Source organism: Notolabrus celidotus, chromosome 6, assembly GCF_009762535.1.
Source record: "Notolabrus celidotus isolate fNotCel1 chromosome 6, fNotCel1.pri, whole genome shotgun sequence".
Lineage (NCBI taxonomy): Eukaryota > Metazoa > Chordata > Actinopteri > Labriformes > Labridae > Notolabrus > Notolabrus celidotus.
In genome coordinates, this window is record NC_048277.1 from 35,967,545 (window position 1) to 35,990,147 (window position 22,603).

Sequence of the window (22,603 nt, forward strand, 5' to 3'; positions counted from 1 at the left end):
GTAAAACAAGTCTGCCAATAGAAGAAGGGAAACCCCAGTCTCATTTCTTGAAGTAAGGATATCAAAAATCCTAAGTTTTTCTTATTCTATTGGCAGATTTTTTTACTCATTACAAGCACACCAACTCTCATTTTTGGCCAGTAATATCTTGAAATAAAAACTTTTTTTTATGGACTTATCAGGTGATTGTGGCTTACATAAAATCTCATTGAAATGCCACAAAAACACTTGCTTAGTTTTGAGTTTTTTCTAGTGTACCTAGAAAGCAGTTTATCCAAGAAGGATTAGGAGCCACTCCAACACTGAACGTGTTCACAGTTGTACCATATTAAAGATAAACTTTGAAAAATTAGAAACATTTTTTATTTCTTAATATCAAAATAATAAAATGAGGGAGCTATGGGAGCAGCCTAAAATAAAATAACCTTTTAATTGCACAAAAAAAAAAGTTATTATTTACTGAGTTAAGTTTGATAGGTTTGGTGTGCTAATGTCAAACAAAAATGTTGATTTTTTTTGGAAATAATATTTTTATTATTGGAAAAATCTTTATTCACAAATGTAGAATATCTGAATTATCTTTTCTCAGATTTAAAAAACAATATTTACACATTAAAAACATTTTTTTTCTCGTCCACTCTTAAAAGAGTTATTTTTTAGTGGCCCTACTCTTCTGCTGTATGTTTGTTTACTGAAAATGATGAATATAACAAAAGTAAAAGAAACATTGAAGGAAAATTCTTTATCCACAAGTGTGGAAAAACAGAAATAAATACAAAAATAATAATTCAACCTTAAAAAAATGTTTTGCAAACATAATTTTCAGTGGCCCTTACCCTCTTCCTTATGTTTTTTAATTGAAAATGATGAATATATTAAAAATATAAATAAATAAACTGATTTGTTCTTGAATAAACTGAATATTTAATCTGCTTTCTTGAACACACCAGCAACACTGTTGTATTACTGCGCACCACTTTCGCGCACGCCACTGGTCACATGGGTTGTGTCTCTCCACCTGATTGGCCGGACAGGCGCATGCGACGTACTCATTGTTCCGTAGCATTTTAGCTAACACGCCATTGAACAGTGCGGGAAGACAGAGGGGGAGATCATTCTCGAACATTCACCTCTCCACAGCAGTCCCGGAGAGCTCATACCCCGAACACACGGCGTCGTTTGAGCAGTAGACCCCTGAACCGGAGGAAAGAGACCCGACAGACCCGTTTCTGAGGTTTTATCTGCTCTGATCTGGGAGCGACAGGCGCGCTGATGGCGGTCACTATCGAGGATCTCTACCGGAGCTACGGGACGCTCGCTGATGCGAAGGACAACCTCAGTCAGGTGAATACCAGCAGAATTATCCTTCAACTAAAACTCTGTTTCCCTTTAGAAGTTAACCTCTTTGTTGAAGCAGCTTATTTCACTTCCACTCCTGCTAACGTGAAAGCTACAAAACACTGTTGTGATTGTGCTAAGCTAACTGTAGCTAGTGACCGGCCTCACCATGGAGACCCTTATACCAAACTACACACACTCCACATTAACTACAATTAAATCAGCCTTTAAGACACAAAATAACACTTCATTACTCAAACTAAATTCAATAAAAAAAAAATTGTCTTTAATAAAAATTAGCTGCAATATTTTCCCTCATGTTACCATTAATTTGAAAGTAGTGAGACTTTGTGATAATACCTCTAAACACAAGAAGGAAAATTAACTGTTCCTCCACTGTAGTTTTATTGGATGCATTAAACACCTTATTAACATTAACATGATAGTGGACTGACAGGATTTGCCAGTTCTGCAGGTTTTCCCTATATTACAAAAAACCCCAGTGTTCCTGGCATTGCACTTGAAATAATGTCACCATGAATCTGGTTAAGCCCTTTATTTCTGAGTGATTGTCATTAATAACTATAATTATTTATACAGTGCTTTGACTAACCACACAAAGCAGGAACTCAGGAGGATAATAGAATAAACATTTCTAATTCAAGCCTGAGAGAAAGAAGACTAGAATCTTTAAATAATTCAAGGACAAAATGCAATGTAAAGGGTCAACATGATTAAATGCAAATAAAAAGGGCAAGTGGGAGAAATAATTAAAGACATAATCATGAAAATTACTTAAAAATAAATATAATTTAAAAATAAGGGTAGAAATAAAAATAAATACAAATCTAGTCAAGTTAAAAGGATCAGATAAATACAATAAATAAATAAATTATGTTATTTAAATAACTATATAATAGTATAAATATAAGAAGAATAGGTTAATAAATAAAAATAGATGAAAAGATGTGGAGAAGTGAAATAAATAAGTACAATAAAACCTCTAAATGACAATAAATTAGGACATCAGAAGAGGACTTGGAACCATGTCTTTGGCTCATGGTGGATTCATTTCTGGTGTCTTTAAATAATAAATCAGAGTACAGTTTGGACTTTCTCTTTTGGTGAAGACTCTTTGTTTTGAATTGGCAATATCCTAAAAAATGATGCTTGATTGATAAATGGAATGATATTTTTCTCCTACTTATTAGTAACTTAAAGGCACTCTTTGAGATATCCTGTAATGAACAATGAAAGCACATCTACCAGCTCTTTGTATGCATATCTCCGTCAAGTAGGGGTGATCAACCACAAAAGCAACCAGTCACTGACTATCAAAGCACTGGATTAAATCTAATCAGAACCACAAGCTGCAGAGCTTTAGACCCAAATCAATCTTTCAGTCTTGACCATCATAATGTTCGGTGCAGCATGAATCACAATAGGATGCTGCTGTTGTATATCCTGCCGATTTTTATTGATTAACACTATTTTTTGTCCTTTTTTTCTGCAGCACAAAGATGCGTACCAAGTTATCTTGGACGGCGTGAAGGGAGGAGCAAAGGAGAAGCGCCTGGCTGCTCAGTTTATCCCCAAGTTCTTCAGCAACTTCCCCGAACTGGCCGACGCTGCCATTAATGCTCAGCTTGATCTGTGTGAAGACGAGGATGTGTCGGTGAGTACTGAACAGCATGTGTGTGCAGGGGCTTTGTTTAGACCCGGTACAGAGTGCAGTGTCTGTCTTGCTCTTTCAGATTATTGTCATACTTCTCTAAATGACTGCAAACTTATTCTCTCTCCAGATTCGACGACAGGCGATCAAGGAGCTGCCTCGGTTTGCAACTGGAGAGAACATCCTCAGAGTGGCCGATATTCTCACCCAGCTCCTGCAGACAGGTACAACATCCCTCAAGCTGGACTTTCATTGATTTAAATATCATCTCTGGGATGTTTCTTTCTTCATATTTCCTCTTTTGTGTGGATGTTTGATGACCTGTCAAACTGTTCTTGCTTTCAGATGATACAGCAGAATTCAACCAAGTGAACGCAGCACTTATTTCTATCTTCAAGATAGATGCAAAGGGTAAGAGTGTGTTTGTTCTATAATTAGCCTTGTTTAGAGCCGTGCTGTTAAAGAAACCTGCGACAAATGTCTCCTCCTCCACTTTGGAATACACAGAAAGACTCGTGGATTAAATGTGCTCTAACCTTTGTTAATAAAGTTCCTTTCTTTGGCCATATTAAAAAATAAAGGCTGTTGTTTTGCTGTTTTTAAGTCACTGTTCATCTTCATATTCAGATACCAGTAAATTGCATTGACCTAATCCTTTACTCTGCTCTGTTTCCTCATTCAGGAACTCTGGGAGGCCTCTTCTCTCAGATCCTGCAGGGCGAGGACATCGTGAGGGAACGGGCCATCAAGTTTCTGTCAGGCAAACTGAAGACGCTGTCAGAGGAGGTCATGACGAAGGAGGTGGAAGACTACGTGTTCGCAGAGACAAAGAAGGTGAGCAAACAGTGGAGAGGTCATTATTAACTTTGATCACGGATGAATGTGACAGAGGTAATTTATGACATTCTGCGGTGTCAGATCTGATGGGCTGGGACTGTAATATTTAAAGACTGCTGCTCGCCAAACCTGATTGTTTTGATAGTTGAGTTCAGTTCCCTCGTGTCCCTGCTTCATGTATTGTATTACTTGTCACCGTGTCTTGTGTTGCTGCAACGTCTGAACTTGCTGCTTCCTCCTCAGGTGCTGGAGGATGTGACGGGGGAGGAGTTTGTGCTGCTGATGCGCGTGGTGTCGGGCCTGCGGGTGCTGCAGACGGTGAACGGGCGGCAGCAGCTGGTGGAGCTGGTGGTGGAGCAAGCTTTCCTTGAGCAGGCTCTCAACCCAGCCGACCCCGACACTGTAGACCGCCTGCTGCAGTGCACACGTCAGGCTCTGCCCCTGTTCTCAGTGAGTACACGCATTAACCTTTAGATCAAGAGTTCACTCATTAGGGTCTGTCCTGACCTTTCAATGAGGTGATTGTCGCGTATCCATTAATCACTGTATCACATTTATGACACTTAATAATTGTTATCTATGATTTCAGTGTGAATCAATCAATCATATTCTCCTTCCTGTCTTGTAGAAAAATGTCCATTCCACACGTTTTGTCACATACTTCTGCGAACACGTTCTGCCCAACCTCAGCGCCCTGACGAGTCCTGTGGCTGAGCTCGACATCCAGCTGGAGGTGAGTGTTCTTTTAATGTTGTTTTGTTGTGTGTGTCGATGTCACGCTACCCAAAACACTTCAGATCAAACTTATATCACCTGTAAGGAGGCGTGAGACACTTTGGGCACGAGAGGACAATCAAGTTTCCCCATAAACGATGTAAAAGTGACATTTAGTGCGTTGATTTGAGTTAAACAACACAGGTTACAGATACATATCTGCTTCTTTTAGACAAGAGGACGAGCTAGTTTAGACAAAAACAGTAAAGCAGACATGAACTACATTTCCCAGGGTGCCTTTCAGCCTAAAACAGTCCAGTCAGACAGCTGTGATTCTGTGAAATGCACCTCTGATGAAACCATGAACAAAACATTTTGCTTCAGTCACTTGTCCTTTTGAAAATCAGAGTCAGTGGTACATAATTTTAGGGTTTATGTCGCCATTATGAAAGGTAGAGATTAGTTTAACGAGGGAGCAACACCACCAGCCTACTAGGGCTGTCAGAATTGCTCCAAAATGACGTTCGAATATTTGCTCTAAAAAAAAAACCGTAGGTTTGAACCATTCGAATATCTATGTTTGTGCATTATGTCAATAACAGGTGGACAAACTAATACAAGGAGACATAACTACTTGTATATGTATTTTTATTTAAGATATGACATGCCTAAAACATACCTACACATTACAAAACAAGTAAATGACCTAATGGTCTATACCGTAACACTTTTAAGACCATAGACCTCTCGCTCACTCGCCCCCCCTCTCTCTGTGCACAATGCACTGAGTGAGTGCTGAACAAGACTTGTGAGAGCAATTAAAGGTCCCCACTCTTGTCCCTAATATAGACAGGCTTCATTCAGTGATTCAAGCAAATATTATTAACATTAATTGAAGTTAAAAAGTAGTCCACTTCCATTCTTGGCGCTTGTATAAAAAAAGAGGAAAAACTGCATTTTATCCCAGTGTCACTGATGGTCGGGCTCTTTTAGTCCACTGTCAATGTAGGGTCTTAGGCCGGACAGGTTATTTGCCAAAAACACAAGACAGTCCACATGTGAAGAGGCCAGAGCCAATCAGACAGTCCACATGTGAAGAGGCCAGTGCCAATCAGACAGTCCACATGTGAAGAGGCCAGAGCCAATCAGACAGTCCACATGTGAAGAGGCCGGTGCCGATCAGACAGTCCACATGTGAAGAGGCCAGTGCCGATCAGACAGTCCACATGTGAAGAGGCCAGTGCCGATCAGACAGTCCACATGTGAAGAGGCCCGATCTCTTTTTATTCACTATGTTCCAAACGGAGAAAAAGACGCGTTCAGAGCACACTGAGGATCCGGGGACGGAAGGATTTCTCTCTGCCGTCTGCTTCACTCTGTGCATGTGTGACTCCTGTGACCTGTCCCTGACCCGTCATGCAGTGCGCCCACTCGCAAAGCAGCCGCTGATGTGTTTTTTTCCACAATCGAATATTAATTTTCACAATCGAATCTCCGTTTTTTTATATATTCGAATATATATTATAATTTAGAATATTTGTTGACAGCCCTACAGCCTACAAGGTGACATTGTTTGATATTCCTGTCATACTTTTTTCCATGTGACCTCCAAACGTAACGCCCAAAAACATTTGAATTTGTAGGACAGGAATACTTATAGTCCCTACTTGGTTCCTGAAACTACAGTCCAGTTTTAAAAAGACTAGTTTGGACTCTCAAAAGACTTCCATTCCTGAGCGCTCTGACCAATATGGCGGGCGGCGTGAGGTCGATGCTCCTAATGTCTGACATTTGGTGAGCGGCTGTAGTAGTAAACAAAGTCAGCGTGGCAGCCACCTGTCAGAGGTGTCAGCCAACTGCACGTTGTTAATGGGTCATTAGTCTGCACCACGCAACACTGTTTCTCATTAGCAATACACATTACACTGTGTGAGGGGATCTGCTACGCTTTGTGTGAGTGTGTGTGTTAATGTGTGTGTGTTAATGTGTGTGTAGGTGCTGAAGCTGTTGGCTGAGATGAGTCCGTTCTGTGGAGACATGGATAAGCTGGAGGCCAATCTCAACATGCTGTTCACCAAGCTGCTGGTAAGAGAACCCGTTGTCTTGTTGGACGGAGAGAGATACGAGAGGAAGCTCGAAAGAATCAGCATTTCATCTGAGAGTTTATTGATTTATATTTATTTTGTTTCTGCTTTGAGCTCCGGGCAAACACGAGGGATTTACTCGGGAAAGGCGCTTCAATAACAGCTCTTTGCACGTTTAAGAGAGTAACTTATTCACTCTGTTTGGTCAGATTGTTCCATATTGTCTGATATTTATTCATTTCAAAGATTACATTTTTATTTTGACTTAAAATAGGAAAAAAAATATTGAAACATGTCCTTTTATATTTAAAAATAATAAACTAATCTCTGGGAACTTGGAAAAATTCTCCACAATCATAACGATTCAGACTTTTATTCATTTATTGTTGAAGTAGTCACCTTCGTCAGAGCGTCAGTGACAAGGGCTTCAAGCCAAAACACATGAGAATTTATTCACATGGTCTAAATCAGGGTTCCCACAGTGTGGGGTCCCGATACACTAAAACAAATGTCTAAAAAGTAGGGATGGGTACCTTTCACATTTGAACCGATACGGTACCGATACCTGGTACCTGGGAATCGGTACCGGTACTCAACGGTACCAATTTTCTGTACTTTTGTGTGTTTATGTGGTAATACATTTTTATAAAAAAAAAAAAAAAACTCAAATTTGTTTAATTGAACATATTTGTTTAATTTAACATGAAATGAACAGAAACAGGATTATATAGATGATTAGATATATTAGCTGACACGTGCTCGTGGCGTCTAATTGCTCTTTCGGGAGTTTATCAATGAACACACGTGAATGTCTGCGGACGGGAAAAAGTCAGTTCTCTGTCTCTTTATGATAACAGGACACACAACTTGTGCTTGTTGGGCATTCACGCACACAGGAACAGGGCAGGTAGTCGGAGCGAGAGGGTCGAGGCTGATTTATACTTCTACGTCTCCCCTACGCAGCAGGGGCTGACGCGGACAGAGCCCCACATACTTGTGCGTCGATGTGTCCGTGTCGCGCAGCAATTCTCTGCCGAAACGCCGGAGGGCAGTGCGGTCTCTCTGATAGCCGGCCGCCTGCTTCCGGTCCCGCTACGATCTCTGTTTACTTTTCCACAGAGATTCAGAGCGTGTTATGTTAATCTACAGCTGATACATGTTGCTGTTTATCATACAGACATGATTACATGAAGAATAGAGAGGAGGAGATGAAATACACGGCCGATGTGCGGCCGATGTCCGGGATCCCGGAAGTGTTGTAAATGCGGGAAAGACAAAGCCGCCGAGCGGACCAATCACAGGGCTTGAGGTCCGCGTCGGCTCTACGGGGAGTTACATCTTGGAGGAGGTGCACGTCAGCTATGTGCGTAGGCCTCGGCGTAGGTACGGGAGCTACGCGGACCCCCGGCGTAGGGTACGCCGTTGATTCAACGCAGAAGTATAAATCAGCCTTCAGTCTCAACCATAGACTGTGGCTGTTTCCGAAATCGCCTACTATACTAGCAGTACGTACTGATATGTCCAAAATTCAGTATGTAGTAAGTAGTATGTGAACAAGAGCAAAATCTGCAGTAAGCCAAAACTCCCCGGATGTCTACTGATTCGGGAAAATATCTCAGTGTGCATCGGACCAGTCTGCCTCGCGTACTGTTTCCCATAAAGCACAGCGCTCGTTCTGCTTTTTCTTTTTCCTCATTTTTTGACGGGAGGAAATCTGTTTTTGGGTGCTGTGAAAGTTATCAAATTACATATAAACCACTTCCTAACTTTTTAAATCATAAATGGATGCTAAATAAGCATTTTATTTATCGGCTTCGCCGTTGTTTACTTCCGCTTACCGAAACCGGAAATCCAGCGAAGTCTGGCTCAGCATGCTGCATGACAGATCGGACAGAACAGTCATACTACATACTAAATTCAATAACAGTATGTAGTAGGCAATACCTACTGCCTACTACATTAGTAAGTAGTATGTAGCAGGCCGTTTCGGAAACAGCCAGAATAAAACGAATAAACGTAATCCTCCTGCTCTGCCTCGCAGTGAGTGCGCGCACCCGTCAGCTGCAGGCTCCGTTTGGCGCGCTCTCTCGCAGATGCAGAGAGCAGAGACGTCCACCCGATCAGTCTCTGACTTTATTACAGGGCGAAAGTATGGAAACTCTCCTCCTCTTCCACTCCCTCACAGTCACAGGGATGCGTTCAGGTACCGAAACATGGTACCGTTTGGTTCTACGTGAGTAGGTACTCGGTAGTACCGACGGAATTCGGTCGGTACCTATAAAAGTACCGAATTCGGTACCCATCCCTACTAAAAAGTGCTTTGACAAACACAGCATGGTGGGATTAAGATGACAAAATAAACCTTTAACAGATAGAGGAGTGTCATAGTTTGAACAATTCAAAAACAAAATACAGCGCAAAGATTAAAAAGAATAAGCGGTGAGACAGTAGAGCAACACATCTTTGTTAAAGAGGGTTTTCAAAAATACTTAAATACAAAAATAAATAGAAAATAATGAGTAAATAAAAACATTAAAAGACAATAAAAAGGTTTCAAGAAGAAGGCAATATGCCTATTGGAGAAAATAGAAAATGAAAAATAAATTGAGAACATTAAAATGATAAATGAAAGAATTAATAATCAAATAAAACGAGCAAGTAAAATTAAAAACACTTAATTTTGTTGGATAAAACTAAAAATAGTAATAAATAAAAATAAAAAGCGGTTAAAGGGATGAAGTAACACAAAAACGAGTCTGTAAAAATGGGTCTCAAAAAAGATTTCAAAGCTGTCACTGAATGTTTTTTTGTGTAAGTATTTTAAAATTGCAAAGTGTACCTATTATTGTTATTATTATTATTATTGTTCAAATATCGACAAAGATAGAAGTTACATTAGAAATAAGCCTTGCAAATAAAAATGTTGAGTTAGTTTTCTGCCTTATTTGTTGCAAGATAACCTCTGAGGTTAGATTTGATTGACAGTTCATTAAGTAGGTTAATTCATAACAGCACAGGAAAAACAGCCACGTATGTGTACATGCAGGTAGGCTCATTTTATGCACACCAGCTATGAAGCTAAATTCAATCAGTTTGAGAGACAGTGGGGGTGGCAAGTCTGGATTTTGACGTCACTGAATTCGTCAGATGGGCTGCTCTCATCACTTGAGAAATGTTTCATGGATCGTAAACAGTATTGAACTTATGATGGCTTCAGTAAGGCGTCAGTGTGTAGCTCGTGTCACTTAGGAAAGAGCTTTTAGTCAAAATATTAGTTTCCCCAAACCCAGTCATCCTTTAGTTCCTGAACCGTCTGAAGCAACAGAAACAAAAATCCGGTTCTAACTCAGTTTTTGTATCCCCATGTGTAGGAGTACATGCCTCTGCCACCAGAGGAGGTAGAGAACGGAGAGAACCCAGCAAACGAGGAGCCCAAACTGCAGTTCAGCTACGTGGAGTGTCTCCTCTTCGGCTTCCACCAGCTGGGCAAGAAGCTGCCGGACTTCCTCATCGACAAAGTGGACGCAGAACGTCTCAAAGACTTCAAGATCAGGTGAGGGAGCAGAAGAGTGTCCTAGATCTCCACTAGTTATATCTTGGAGAAGCTCCAGACTGATGTTTTTTTGTGTTTCAACAGGTTACAGTACTTTGCCAGAGGCCTCCAGGTTTACATCAGACAGCTGCGAGTAGCACTGCAAGGCAAGACGGGAGACGCTCTGAAGACAGACGAGGTAATGTTGACGGAAGATTAATCAAATGTCTGCACAGAATTAATGAAAATGCAAAAGGACCCGTCTGAGTTTTTGATCTGTTTGTTTTAAAAGACTAACTTTTCTTTTGTGTGCAATCAGAACAAGATCAAAGTGGTGGCCCTCAAGATCACAAACAACATCAACGTCCTCATCAAGGTAAACAATGGTTACTGAATAGTACTTTAGCTTGAGATGTCCATCCTTAGTATCTGGAGAACTTGTAGAAAAAACCTCAAAGTAATACAGCAACCCTCAGCAGTAACACAAAACAAACCTGGCAGACTTACAACAAGAAAAGAAAATTCTACAGTTTTCTCAACTTTTGCGACCTTTAGTTGTTTTTCTACTGAATCATCAGAATAAAGTATAAGTCTATTTGCAGCAGATATTTCTCTCTGTTAACTTTGTCTTCCATGTTTTTCTATTTGTTCCAGGATCTCTTCCACAACCCTCCATCCTTCAAAAGCACAGTCACTCTGTCCTGGAAACCGGTCCAGAAGGCAGAGGCAGTAGCGTAAGTCTAGTTTGAAAGAAGCTTCACATCCTGCAGCTTCTGTGGCCCCCCCCTTTAGATTCTCATCCTCCTGTCTCTCATGTTCACAGACCCAAGCGTCCGTCAGGCGAGGAGATGGGATCCGGTGGAAGCACAAAAAAACAGATCTCTCCTCAGCACCGGAGGGACGCACGGCAAATCTACAACCCCCCAAGTGGCAAGTACAGCGCCACCATTGGCAATTTTAATTATGGTGAGGAACACTCGGTGACACCTTCTTGAACTCATGCACGCTCACCTTTTTATTTACATCACACTCTGTTCTTATTGTACTGATCTCTGTGAACAGTTGAAGCTTATGCATGAAGGAGAGTGACAGTACTTAAAATGAATCTGTCTTTTAATGTCAGTTTAAACGACAGACTGGTTTGAAATAATCCCGTGATGGTGTTTGCTTCAAAACAAAACTAAAACACGCCTAACCAAATCATTTTGTTTTGCCGACTGCAGAGCAGCGTGGTGGGTTCAGGGGCGGCCGAGGACGAGGCTTCGGAGCCAGAGGCAACAGGAGCCGAGGCCGGATCTACTAAGACAGAACACCCATACACACACACACACATGCATACACACACACATACAGTGCATATTGCTCATTGAACTGCATCACATCGAGATCTTTTCCTCACTAAGATGGACTATTTGTCACCTCCTCTTCGTTGTTTCTTATTTTTTAAACTGGTCTCCACATCTTTCCACTCCTCTCCCGCCCACACATCATGGTTTTTCTTTATTACCGTTTTTTCGGGAGGGCGCTGTGGGGGTTTCCTTTCCCGTCTTCAGACACCAGGCTCAGACTTTTTTAAACAATCATTCCCTCTGTGATCCCTTCTCGACCCAGACGAAAAAATCATGTAGATCTAAATGTTTTTGTTCCCCTCCCGCTTCATTTTTAAATATTATCGTGTATTTTTGTGGAACAAAAGACTGCCAAGTTGTAACTGATGAATATTTTTGTCAGATTATTGTAGGAAAAGATAAAGATCCTCTTGTTTTGCAACATGTTGATGAATGCATTTCTTTCTACCTTTTTATTTAATCTTGTTTTCTTTTTTATTAGAGCTTAAGTTGAATTGGATGACTATGCTACTTTGTATGAATCAATGATGTTGTTTCATTGGATTTTTATCATAAACTTGTATGGAAGTATGAACTTTTGTCTTTAACTTTTTTAGCAGTGACTCCCTCCCTCCCTCCCTCTCTCTCTTCACTTTCTACACCTTGAAATCCCCTCTTTTCTCTCTCTGGATGTTCCCATACTTCCCTCTCCTTTCATTCACTCGCCCACCCATTCATCCCATTTATCCTCTCCTCTCTCTCGTCATACCTCTCCCCCTCTACGTCTATATCTGCACCAAAGCAGCATGAATAGACGTTAAATTTAGCTCAGGATCTGGCATCTACATTTAGAATATACACACATACACAAACATGAATTCTCCACTGTCTGCATGCATGCACCCTCCCCTTCCCTCTCTCCTCTCCTCCCTCCCCTCCTCTCTCCTGTTTATGTTTGTGTTGAGGTGCAGGGAGTGGGTGTGCAAGCTTTGAAGTAAAAAGGGAGATTCTGGCTCTCAATAATTGACGCAGCCATAAATAGTTCACATTTTATTTACACTCTCTGGAGGTGGGGGCTCTCTGGTTTTCTTTGTGCATGTTCAGTCATGCACATTGTGTTTGATACTTGTGATAAACTTTGCATGACTACATATATTTGACTTTAACTTGGACCTGCAGCTTGAAATGTGCACCTGCAACAGATCCCAAGCAATTAACTTAACTACAGAAGGGTTGATATTTATTAAACTTCACAAAAACATAATTTAAGACAAGACTTTTAGATATAAAGATGTATTGTTTGAATTCAGTTGAGTGTTTTCTTCTCCCAAACGTTGAGTGTTCCTTATTTAAAACCCTAAATGTAAATGTTGCTCATAATACTTTGATTTTTGTCTTTCGGCATAGGTCAGTGGGTGTAAATGTCTTGAAAATAAATAGAAAATAAATGTAAAACTTCAAAGTGCATTTAAGGTAAATTGAACTAAACCTCTACCAACCAAATCCATGTTTTTATTAGGTTGTAATCCTTCAGTAACTTCCTTCTGCTCACCTAAACCAATCAAACTCCAGAGCCAAATCTTCTTCATACACTGCATCCAAAAAAAACAAGCCATAAAGGTTTAAATCCGGCTATCATAAAGATATAAGACACTCACACACACTTGCACACACACAGAGGGAAAGGGCGCTCTCAGTGGGTGTTTCAGATCTGCATGTGGAGACACGTGTGCGCTGGTGTGTGTAGGTGGATGCTCTGGAGGAGGAGGGGCGCTCAGGCTCAATTTTTCTGAATCGACTGTGGCAGCAAGGTACAGAGAGACAACTCTGCAAAACAAACCCTGCTTTATTCACCATCAATGTAAAAGTATGATATCTGAATGCAGCTCCATCATTAAAGAATGTGGTGCTTTTATTTTGAAAAGCCAACCTCAGAATGACAATGCTGCTGTTTACTCAGAGACAGGTTAACTGGTAGCTTATTTGTTATTAAGGCATGCACATTTAAATATGAGAAGTGTGTCTCATTGTACAAAATAGCAACACTTCCTTGAAGTAGAGGTAAATACTTCAAAGATGTGTTAGGAATAAGGAGTTTTGAGCACACTGTTGGATATTTCTGCACCTTTTATTGCAGAAAACAGCAGATAAAGGATTTCCATCCCTGTTCTGACAGTGTCTCCCCTCTAGAGGGCGATGGAGACCAGGGTTTTCCTCGCAAAGCAACCAGATCTATTTTTATCCCAAGCGAAAGAGTCACTTAAAGCTTTCATGATGTCTTTTTGTCTCTCTTTGTTTTCCTGCTCGGGTTCAGAGGAGTGGAGGGATGCAGTGATCCAGCCTAACAGGAAAAAAGGAGGAGAAATCCACCTTTTATTATGAATCAGAATGAAAATATTTGGAGATTAAGAGCCTGTTGTTTCAGATTGTATTTATATACTGCTCTGAAATTGTTTGTGGCTGAAGCAGGGCTAACTTTGCATGAGTTGGATGCAATATTTGTGTGTAATTGCATGAAAAAAATGTTGCAGAAACATCTTTATCTGCATCACCCTCTGTTTATATTTCTATTTAGTTCATTTCTTGCATTTCTGCAGAGGTACTGTACAGATTTTTTTGGCACAGGCACCATGATGCGTTTAAGGTCTGATGTGCAGTTCTCGCTTCAGGACACTAGGTGGCGCTATGCACCCGAGATAAACCCTCTCGTCATTGATCGTGACCAGGTATTTCCCAAACCAGCCTGCCAGCCAGCCAGCCAACCAACAAGCCAGTCAGCCAATGCCTGGCACATGCGTTTACACACACACACACACGCGCGCGCACAGTCACACGCGCATGCACGCGCGCACACACACACACACACACACACAAGGCAGAGCTGAAAATAATCAAGTGGTGGAGGAGGAGTGGGCGGCAGCAGCAGCAGCAGCAGCGGGAGAGAAAGCGAAGACGACCCTTAGTGAGAGAAAGAGAGGAGGAAGGAGCGACTGTACGAGTCCATGTGAGAGCAGAAGTGAAGGTAAAGAAGGTAAATCAATAGTCCTGAAGCACTTGGTGGAAGTCAATGGGTTTTCCTCACTTTATTATCAACATTTGAGAGAGGAGGGGGGCTGAGTTTCATACTGAACCCAAACAGGCCTGAAGCTGAATCCACACCTGCATGAATGAATGTCTTTATCCTGCAAACTAACTTCATTTAAAGAAAATAACTTCAGATGTTTTTATGTTGATTTTTGGCAACATTGAGTGAAGTTAGTCTCAAAAAAGTAGGTGTTGAGTGTTGCGTTCAATGCTCCTATTTTGTTTGGGAATAATCAGCACCAACATCTAAACTCCAATACAGATATCCTTGAAATGATGCTGCATGTTTTAGATAACATGCACATAACAGCTACACTCAACTCTCTCTTTCCAACCACAACATGGTCTCAGCAGATGTGTGTCTAACATGAGTCTGGTCCTGCTGGAGGTTTCTGCCTGTTAAAGGAAGTTTGTCCTTGCCACTGTAACTTGCTAAATGCTGCAAAGTGCTCTGCTCATGGTGGATTAAGATGAGATCAGACTGAGTCCTGTCTGTAAGATGGGACTGGATCTGATCCGGTCTTGATGTTGGGTCTTTGCTAATAATAGAACATAGAGTACGGTCTGGACCTTCTCTGTTTGGAAAGAGTCTGAGGAGAACATTTGTTGTGATTTGGTGCTATGTAGATGAATTGACTCAAAACACATGTAGAGTGGTTTAATGCCAAACTACTTCCTTCTTGCTTCTTAATGCTCAATGTTTAAACTGCAGCAACATGTTCGCCTTCTACACACCTAACTTTTATGCCGTGTACAAGATATTCAGGCAACATCTGATTAGGATATTTGACTGCAAACCGTCGAAAGCTTCAGATTTGCAATTTAATTGGTTAACAATGCAGACATCTTCATCTTATGAAACTCCCAGTTCTCCCAGTAGTGAGAGTTGATGGTGCTACAAACCCTCTACATCCTACTTCTACTGAACAAACCCTAGCCTTTCTGCTGCCAACTCTTTGTACCTCAGCTTCTTCCTTTCATACATTTTTGTCTTGATTAAACATCTCAGGAGGCCTCTTGAGCTGAGCTATCTTCACCGATGTCTACATAGCTTCCTTAATACTTGAGTAGGATTCAGAGGAACTTCAGAATGAGACATAATATGTGTTCACGCAGCTGAGATTAGAAAAAGTGATGCTTTTAAGCAGTATTTAAAAAAAACAGCAGGCCTTTTAACTTACAGACGACCAAGAGGTGTCCATGTTGCAAAAATCAACCTCTGCGCTTAGTATAAATCCAGTCTTCAGGAGTCTAGGGCAAGTATCACATAGAGCAGGGGTTTCCAAAGTGTGGTTGCAAGACACAAATGGGGGGTTGTGAGATGTCTCCTAGAATATATACTATTATATATAGATTTTTTTTTAATGTGTCTAAAAAATAGTACATTTTACCCTTTATAGTAAAAAATATCAACAATAATAGTAGCTAAACTTGAAATAAAACCTTGAAAATAGTAAATGTAATGAGTTTTCTCTCTTTCTTGTTGCCTGATGACTCTTAAGTTTAGGGTTAGTGAACAGTGAATTATCAAAAGCATCAGTAGCAGCAGGTTCATTTATAAAGGCACAGGAAACACAGACACATGCTCATATAGGTAGGCTGATTTTCTGCAGACCAGCTAAATGAAGCCACATTAAGTCACTTTGAGGGACAGTGGGGGTCTAGCAAGTCTTGGGCAAATATATTTTGGGGGTCGTGGGCTGGGAACCCCTGACATAGAGGAAGGAGATGCTTTTGTCGGTTCATGGTTCAGAAGTGTTTTCTTACATGGTGCAGATGTAGTTTCCTCCACACCACCATATTGTAATGTTTTCTAACAGTTCACAAATCCTGCTCTGCATCTCTCCATGATCATTTATTCTTAAAATCCCAAATAAGTTGTACAGAAAGTGAACCATTTAACAGTTTCTGGGGGGATAAAATGTAGGTAAATGGAGCTCTGAGTTCTTGTAGGAGCTGTCCGTGGTGCTGAAACCTCCAGGACTCACACAGGCATCTTAACCCGTGCAACATTTATGTACAAAAAGGATCTAAGGAGAGCTTTGCATGACAAAAACCTATACATGAATACATTTTATCTGCATGCAGCATTTGTTCAAAGCTAAGGGAAAAAATGTTAAAGGGCAGCAGTACAGCTATTGTGAAACTCTGGTGCAAACAGTGTGAGTGTAAGAGTAGCATTGTATCAGTATCTCCAGATTTATGTTGATATAAGATGTTTATAAGATTTTTAATAAGGTTTTTTTCGACACTCAGAGGTCAAAGGTCAGGGTCAGCTTCACTCAAGGACAGATGCATGCAGCGTTACCAGCTCATCCAAAATCCAAACCCTCTCTGTATGTTACACTGAAGCATCCCGAGCTGCTGAAGCATCAGCATCATATCAAATAAATGAAATAACATCAGTCCAGTCGTGATAAGAGCACTTTTACATACCATTTATTATAATAATAAAAAAACCCTGCACCGTCCGCCCCCTCATGTACAATGCTGGGAATAGTAACAGCACTGTGAGGCTGGGCTAAATATAGCAGCCAGTGAGTGTTAACATGTCAACTTCAGCAGGAGAGCAGAGAAGCGGCTGCTGCACGTGTGACCGCCGTGGATGTACACAGTATCGCTATAAATACCAAACAGCATCTCTGTCTCTGTCTCTGTGTCTGCAGGATGTTGGATGTATTAATGTGGCACAACTTAAAGATAAGATGCGCGAAAACATGTGCGCAATGGCGCTTTAATCACCAAATATGTAGAATTTGTGAGAAGAAGCGCGGATGAATGCTCCCCTATCTGTCTTATGATAGAACTGTAGCTGTGTTGCTTTAAAAGGAGCAGGTCTAGGATTCAGAATCAGGTTTAAAGACGGGTTTCTGTGCCCCCCCTAAAACAGTCTGAAACCAGGGCGACTAAAGGTAACACGATTCACGATGATCAGCCGCATCATCTGCAGGTCTCCTGTTGGATATTTACACCATTCCGTTCAGCTTTTCTGAATCTAAGAGTGGAGGGGTTGGGAGGGGGGGTGGATGTTAAATTTGAGAAGAGGGAGGGTGGGGTTATTTATAACACGGCCGCCTTTCAGAAATAGAAGACAGTCTAAAAAACAGACCTCATGAGTTTTTTCTCAAAGACGCCTGTGTGTGCAGCAAAGCGTGCATTTATTTGTAACAGAAGAAGACTTAAAACACCCCCCCACCCCCCCCCTCTTTCCTCAACCACTCCTCCAGCTTTCAACTCTTACCCCCCCCCCCTCTCCCCTTCTCTCCATCTCCATCTCCATCCACAACTGTGTTACGTAATATAGCATGTGAATGTCAAGAGACAGAACGAGTCGTGGAGAGAGAGAGAGAGAGAGAGAGAGAGAGAGAGAGAGAGAGAGAGAGAGAGAGAGGCAGAGTGCGGGAGAGACAGAAAGAAGGAGGGGGGGTGAGGGGGGGTTATTTGGTCTATAGAGCTCCCAAAACTCATACCCAGGGAACACTGTGTACACTACTGTCCCCTTAGACTTATTTCATACACCCACCATTACGCGCGCCACACACACACGCGCACTCAAGTTGGTGATTCCATGTATGCAGAAAAAAAGAACACAACACATCTATAAACAGAACAGGTGGCTCCACACATTCATCCCATTTGTCTTCCATTCACAAACTCTGTAGGAGGAATTGTGTGAATGAGTGAGAGGGAGAGTGATGAATGAATGAATGACTGCACTGAGTGAGTGAATGAAGAAGCGCGTGTCCCTCTCAATGGGGGTCTCTATCTCTGGAGTTTTTTTTTCCTCCTCCTCCTCCTCCTCCTCTTGCAAAGGGAAGTACGACTCCACGAGCAATTACCAGGCGTGGAGAGCAAACACATACAGTACACACACACGCGCACATATTAAAGAGGAGGGAGGGGGGGGGCAAGGGGTGCGTGTGCGCATGCGTGTGCTCGCATGGGGCACATGTGACGAAGCCGTTCATAAATATTCAGGCCCGATTCATGCGGATTCTTCTCTTGAGGTGGTTTATTGTGTGCAGCAGAGCTCCCAGCCGAGCATGTGATGCTAAGGATGGTTGGTGATGTGTGTAGTGTGTGTAGTGGTGTGTGTGTGTGTGTGGAGGGGGGTGTTCTATAAATAGCACAATAGCTCTGCTTCCATTGACATCATTTAGGCAGGAGAGATGGAAAAATAAATAGGGGGAGGGGAGGGAGGAGTGCGCAGGGTTCCTTAATCTGGACCTGAAATTCAAACAAAACCTGTCCAGCCTCCATACACTGAACAAAAACAGCTCCATCCACAACCTGAGGGCTCCTCTACATTTGGAATCAGACTTCTCTTTCTTTTATCCTTTTCTTATTCAATTAATTATTACATTCAGTGAGACAAACTGGGCAAATGATCCCACATAGATCCTTAAATCAAGCTTCTTTTCTGCTCTGAGTTCACATGATCAAATAGATCTTTAGATATCAAAGACAGAATGTGATTTATTATAAACATAGAGGATATCTGACTTTCTTCTCTGCTCTTAATGTTGGCTACAGTCACAAAAATTGACCAAGCAGACAGCCAGACACGATAATCCAAACTAGGAGCTCAACAAAAGTAATGTTAACACTTACAGATAGACTCAGTGTGTATGGAAATGAAACAATGCAATGATAGGGTCTGCACAGGCTGCAATACATCTGATAAAACAGATTATGATGAGGGATGTCTGAGTCAATTTGCTTGGATTGCTACCTCCGCGACCCCACCCTGGATAAGCAGAAGAAAATGGATGGATTGATTATGATGAAGCAGTTTGATTTTAAAAGATTTAAAAGTACGTATAATTTTCTCTATAGTTTGCAGGAGTCATATTCATGCACGCTGTTAAATAATGTGTGAAATTTTACTCTTATAAGACGATATAACACAAGGAGACCTGTTGCTAATCCCTGCAGGACTCCTTTGTTCTTATATTCATTGTGCCAGGATCAGTGTATGAAAAATGTAGACACATTTGGGTTTGTGTCATACCCTGACCTTCTTGCTTCTGGTCTAGCTCACTCTCCAAGGTCAGAGTCACGTCATCGCAGCGGCTCCATATGTACAGAAACACTCTGGAAAAAGTGAGTGTAATCCCTCTGTTTCAGTGTGCACGCTCTGCTGGGGCCCGATGGTAAACATCAGACCAAAACACCCACTGTTTCCTAGAAAGAAGCAGCCTGTGAGTCGGAATGGAAACCCACGAGGCAGATGGGAGGGGACATCAAACAAATTAAAAGGACCTGTGTGTATACAATCCACACACACACACACATGAGCAGAGATCCAAGTGGAAAAGACGGGGGCCATCATACAGCAAATGTTTAAGAGGGTGTGTTATGGTATTGACAGGCTTTAAAAATAAAAAAAGGTGGAGGGTTAAAGCTCAGCTGGCAGAGGGAAACGGGTTCATATCGTTATCAAGGCGAGCATTTCCGCTCAAACAGGCCGCCTGACTCGCGTGTTTGTGTTATTATGGAGGAGGGAAGGAGGACACACACTGTTTTTCCATGGTCAGAGTGTCTTAGTCACACCCAGGATCTCTCTCTGTCGCTCGTACTCTGTCGTCAGCTTTGGCACTGACCCCTGAATGCTGCGTGACTTCCATTGATGACGTCCTCTATGATACATTTCTCCCCATGTGGGTCCCCCCACCTTTTTTCCTGCTATCACACGTCTCCGAGTCCTACAGCTTGTACCTTGAAACAACACTTGTACACTTGTTATTAAGCCTCTTTTTCCCTCTGTGTGTGTGCTGTTATTCCCAGGTGACTCTTCTTTTACCTTCATTCACAGAGGTCAGCAGGCCACTTGAAGTTCCAGGACTTGTCAAGGGTGCTTCAAGGTCTGCTCAAACCCAGGAATTGAACCTGCCATCTTTAAATCTCCCAAATCAGAACAGGTTAGTGGTACATTCATGCATTTGGAGCATCTTTACGCTCTGTTGTTGATCACACGCTCCACCTTCTCCTCCCAAACAGCACTCACACCCTTTTTTGTGTCTCTTTGGCGCGCAATTCTCACAGCTAAAAAACCTGAAAGGTGTAGTGCTAAATTGCTACCAGGCGTGAGATAGAACATCCTACGACATTTGAAATGTGTTTCTCAATTCAAGAGGATGAATCATGAGGTCTAATTCAGTCCTAATGGTGAAGTATTTTTGCCACAGTCTCTCAGCTTGCCGCTCCCCCTCCCTCTTTGTATTTATCTTCTTCTTCTTCACTATTTTTTTTTTCTTTGCTCTTCTTGGATTTCACACAAAGAAACACAATCTTACTTCTCTTTGCAAGCCCTAAAAATAATCAACCCGGTGACTGAAGTAGGTTGGTCAAGGTTTTAAAGCAGCCAGTTTGAAATTACACAAACAGGCGGGCAGGTTACAAACATCGTCGGTGTGTGTGGGCTTCGTATCCGTGCACTCATACACGACAAAACATGCCTTTGAGAACACTTAGTCAAAACAACATATCTTCTGATGCACAAACACAGAGGATAGAAGAATAAAAGCTCATAAATCAGAAACATGTTGGGATGTTTATTGTCATTTCTTCAAGCGATGCTCTATTTTTGCCTCCTCCTCTCTCTCTCTCCTGTTTATCTACAACTACTCATAGTTAACTACTGCAACATTTAATCATCTATTTTAGCTCTAACTTAAAAAAATATTCACCTCATAATTTAATAATCACTGCAATATGTTTCTCAGCTCTCTGTTGGATCACATATCCTTACTTTTACGACTGTTTTACACAACAAATGTTCTCCTCAGACTCTTTCCAAACAGAGCAGGTCTAGACCGTACTCTATGTTCTATTATTAACAAAGACCCAACATCAAGACAGGATCAGATCCAGTCCCATCTTACAGACAGGACTCCATGAGCAGAGCACTTTGCAGCATTTAGCAAGTTACAGTGGCAAGGACAAACTTCCTTTAACAGGCAGAAACCTCCAGCAGGACCAGACTCATGTTAGACACACATCTGCTGAGACCGTGTTGGAGAGAGGGATAGAGGGAGATGAAGAGAGAGAGAGAGATGATAGTGGGGAGACGGATAGTAATAGTTGTAGCAGCTGGAGTCTGGCACGTCCACAGCAGCAGAGATCCAGAGGAACCTACGGGACAAGGGAGCCCAGGGACTCCAGAAAGGACTAAGAAAAGAGAAAAGAGAGGGAGACCAGAAGAAAGAAAAAGAGGAGAATAAATGGTGAAGGAATGACAGAAGGAAAGGACGGGATAAGAAAAGGAGACATAAAGGATGAAGAAACATGGAAAGAACAAAGAAAGAAAGAAAGAAAGAAAGGAGAGGGAGATGAAGAGAGAGAGAGAGAGAGAGAGAGAGAGAGAGAGAGAGAGAGGATAGTGATGAGTAGTAGTCTGGATTGGCCGTATCAGTAGGAGGACGTCTACGGCAGCTCAGAAGAACCTACGGGACAAGGGAGCTCAGGGACTCCAGAAAGGTCTATGGTTAGTAACTTTAATGAGACAGGGAGACTTTAAGTAGGTGATATGGGGGTTTGGGCGAGGGGGCTGAGATAGGATCCCAGTGTTTCAGGTTGCCAGTTCCCACGGCGCACCAAGGCTATGAGTTTTTCATACACCTGTTACAGCTAAGATGGGGTGCTAGCTTACTGACTTGATCTTGCAGAGTTTTAGTCACAACCAGAGGTGTCCCGAACTGCAGATTTTCAAATTAAAAGCTTTTTACCAAGAGTCTGGTAATGCACAATCCCTCTGCTAACTGTAGACGTGCACCTTCACTGGGAATCCCTGTCCTGTAGCTCCAGATTCATAGCTTTAAACACAGAGACAATAGGGATGACTTCTGCATGATCAAACCTCTGACTCGTGGTTTGATCGTTTCCTTAATCATAGAACTGTATCTTACCACTTGATAATTTCCTATCCTCTTAATTCTTACTCCTTTTTTTCCTAATAGTCATGTATGTGTTCCTCAAGCAGTTTACTATAGTTCAAGGGTTTGAAATTAACATT

General features: G+C 41.7%; 1 protein-coding gene and 1 long non-coding RNA gene across 3 annotated transcripts in view; both read left to right on the forward strand.

Moving 5' to 3' along the window:
* The first annotated feature begins 1,042 nt into the window (after positions 1-1,042).
* On the forward strand, positions 1,043-12,814 carry api5 (apoptosis inhibitor 5). 2 transcript variants are annotated; one of them, XM_034685692.1, is made up of 14 exons: positions 1,043-1,344; positions 2,852-3,013; positions 3,141-3,234; positions 3,356-3,421; positions 3,693-3,844; positions 4,091-4,297; positions 4,476-4,580; positions 6,557-6,646; positions 10,017-10,198; positions 10,283-10,376; positions 10,497-10,553; positions 10,832-10,911; positions 11,001-11,143; positions 11,401-12,814. In XM_034685692.1, exons 1-14 carry the CDS (start codon positions 1,273-1,275, stop codon positions 11,478-11,480), a joined length of 1,584 nt encoding a protein of 527 aa, XP_034541583.1. In that variant the 5' UTR covers positions 1,043-1,272; the 3' UTR covers positions 11,481-12,814. The 2 variants fall into 2 exon arrangements, with proteins under 2 accessions (XP_034541583.1, XP_034541585.1); XM_034685694.1 differs by having other exon boundaries at positions 11,001-11,107.
* A 1,611-nt stretch (positions 12,815-14,425) lies between these two features.
* The window catches only part of LOC117814670, a 70,931-nt gene continuing 62,753 nt past the window's right edge, over positions 14,426-22,603 (forward strand). Inside the window, exons 1-2 of the long non-coding RNA XR_004631609.1 lie at positions 14,426-14,536; positions 20,405-20,510. This is a non-coding gene — a long non-coding RNA (uncharacterized LOC117814670). The remainder of the gene's footprint in view (positions 14,537-20,404; positions 20,511-22,603) is intronic.

Excerpts from the sequence above, each read along its gene's own strand:
- api5 (XM_034685692.1), top strand. The coding sequence starts at position 1,273 with ATGGCGGTCACTATCGAGGATCTCTACCGGAGCTACGGGACGCTCGCT. Across the intron at positions 3,014-3,140 it reads GTGAAGACGAGGATGTGTCG|ATTCGACGACAGGCGATCAA; the intron begins GTGAGTACTGAA and ends TTCTCTCTCCAG. Across the intron at positions 3,845-4,090 it reads TGTTCGCAGAGACAAAGAAG|GTGCTGGAGGATGTGACGGG; the intron begins GTGAGCAAACAG and ends CTTCCTCCTCAG.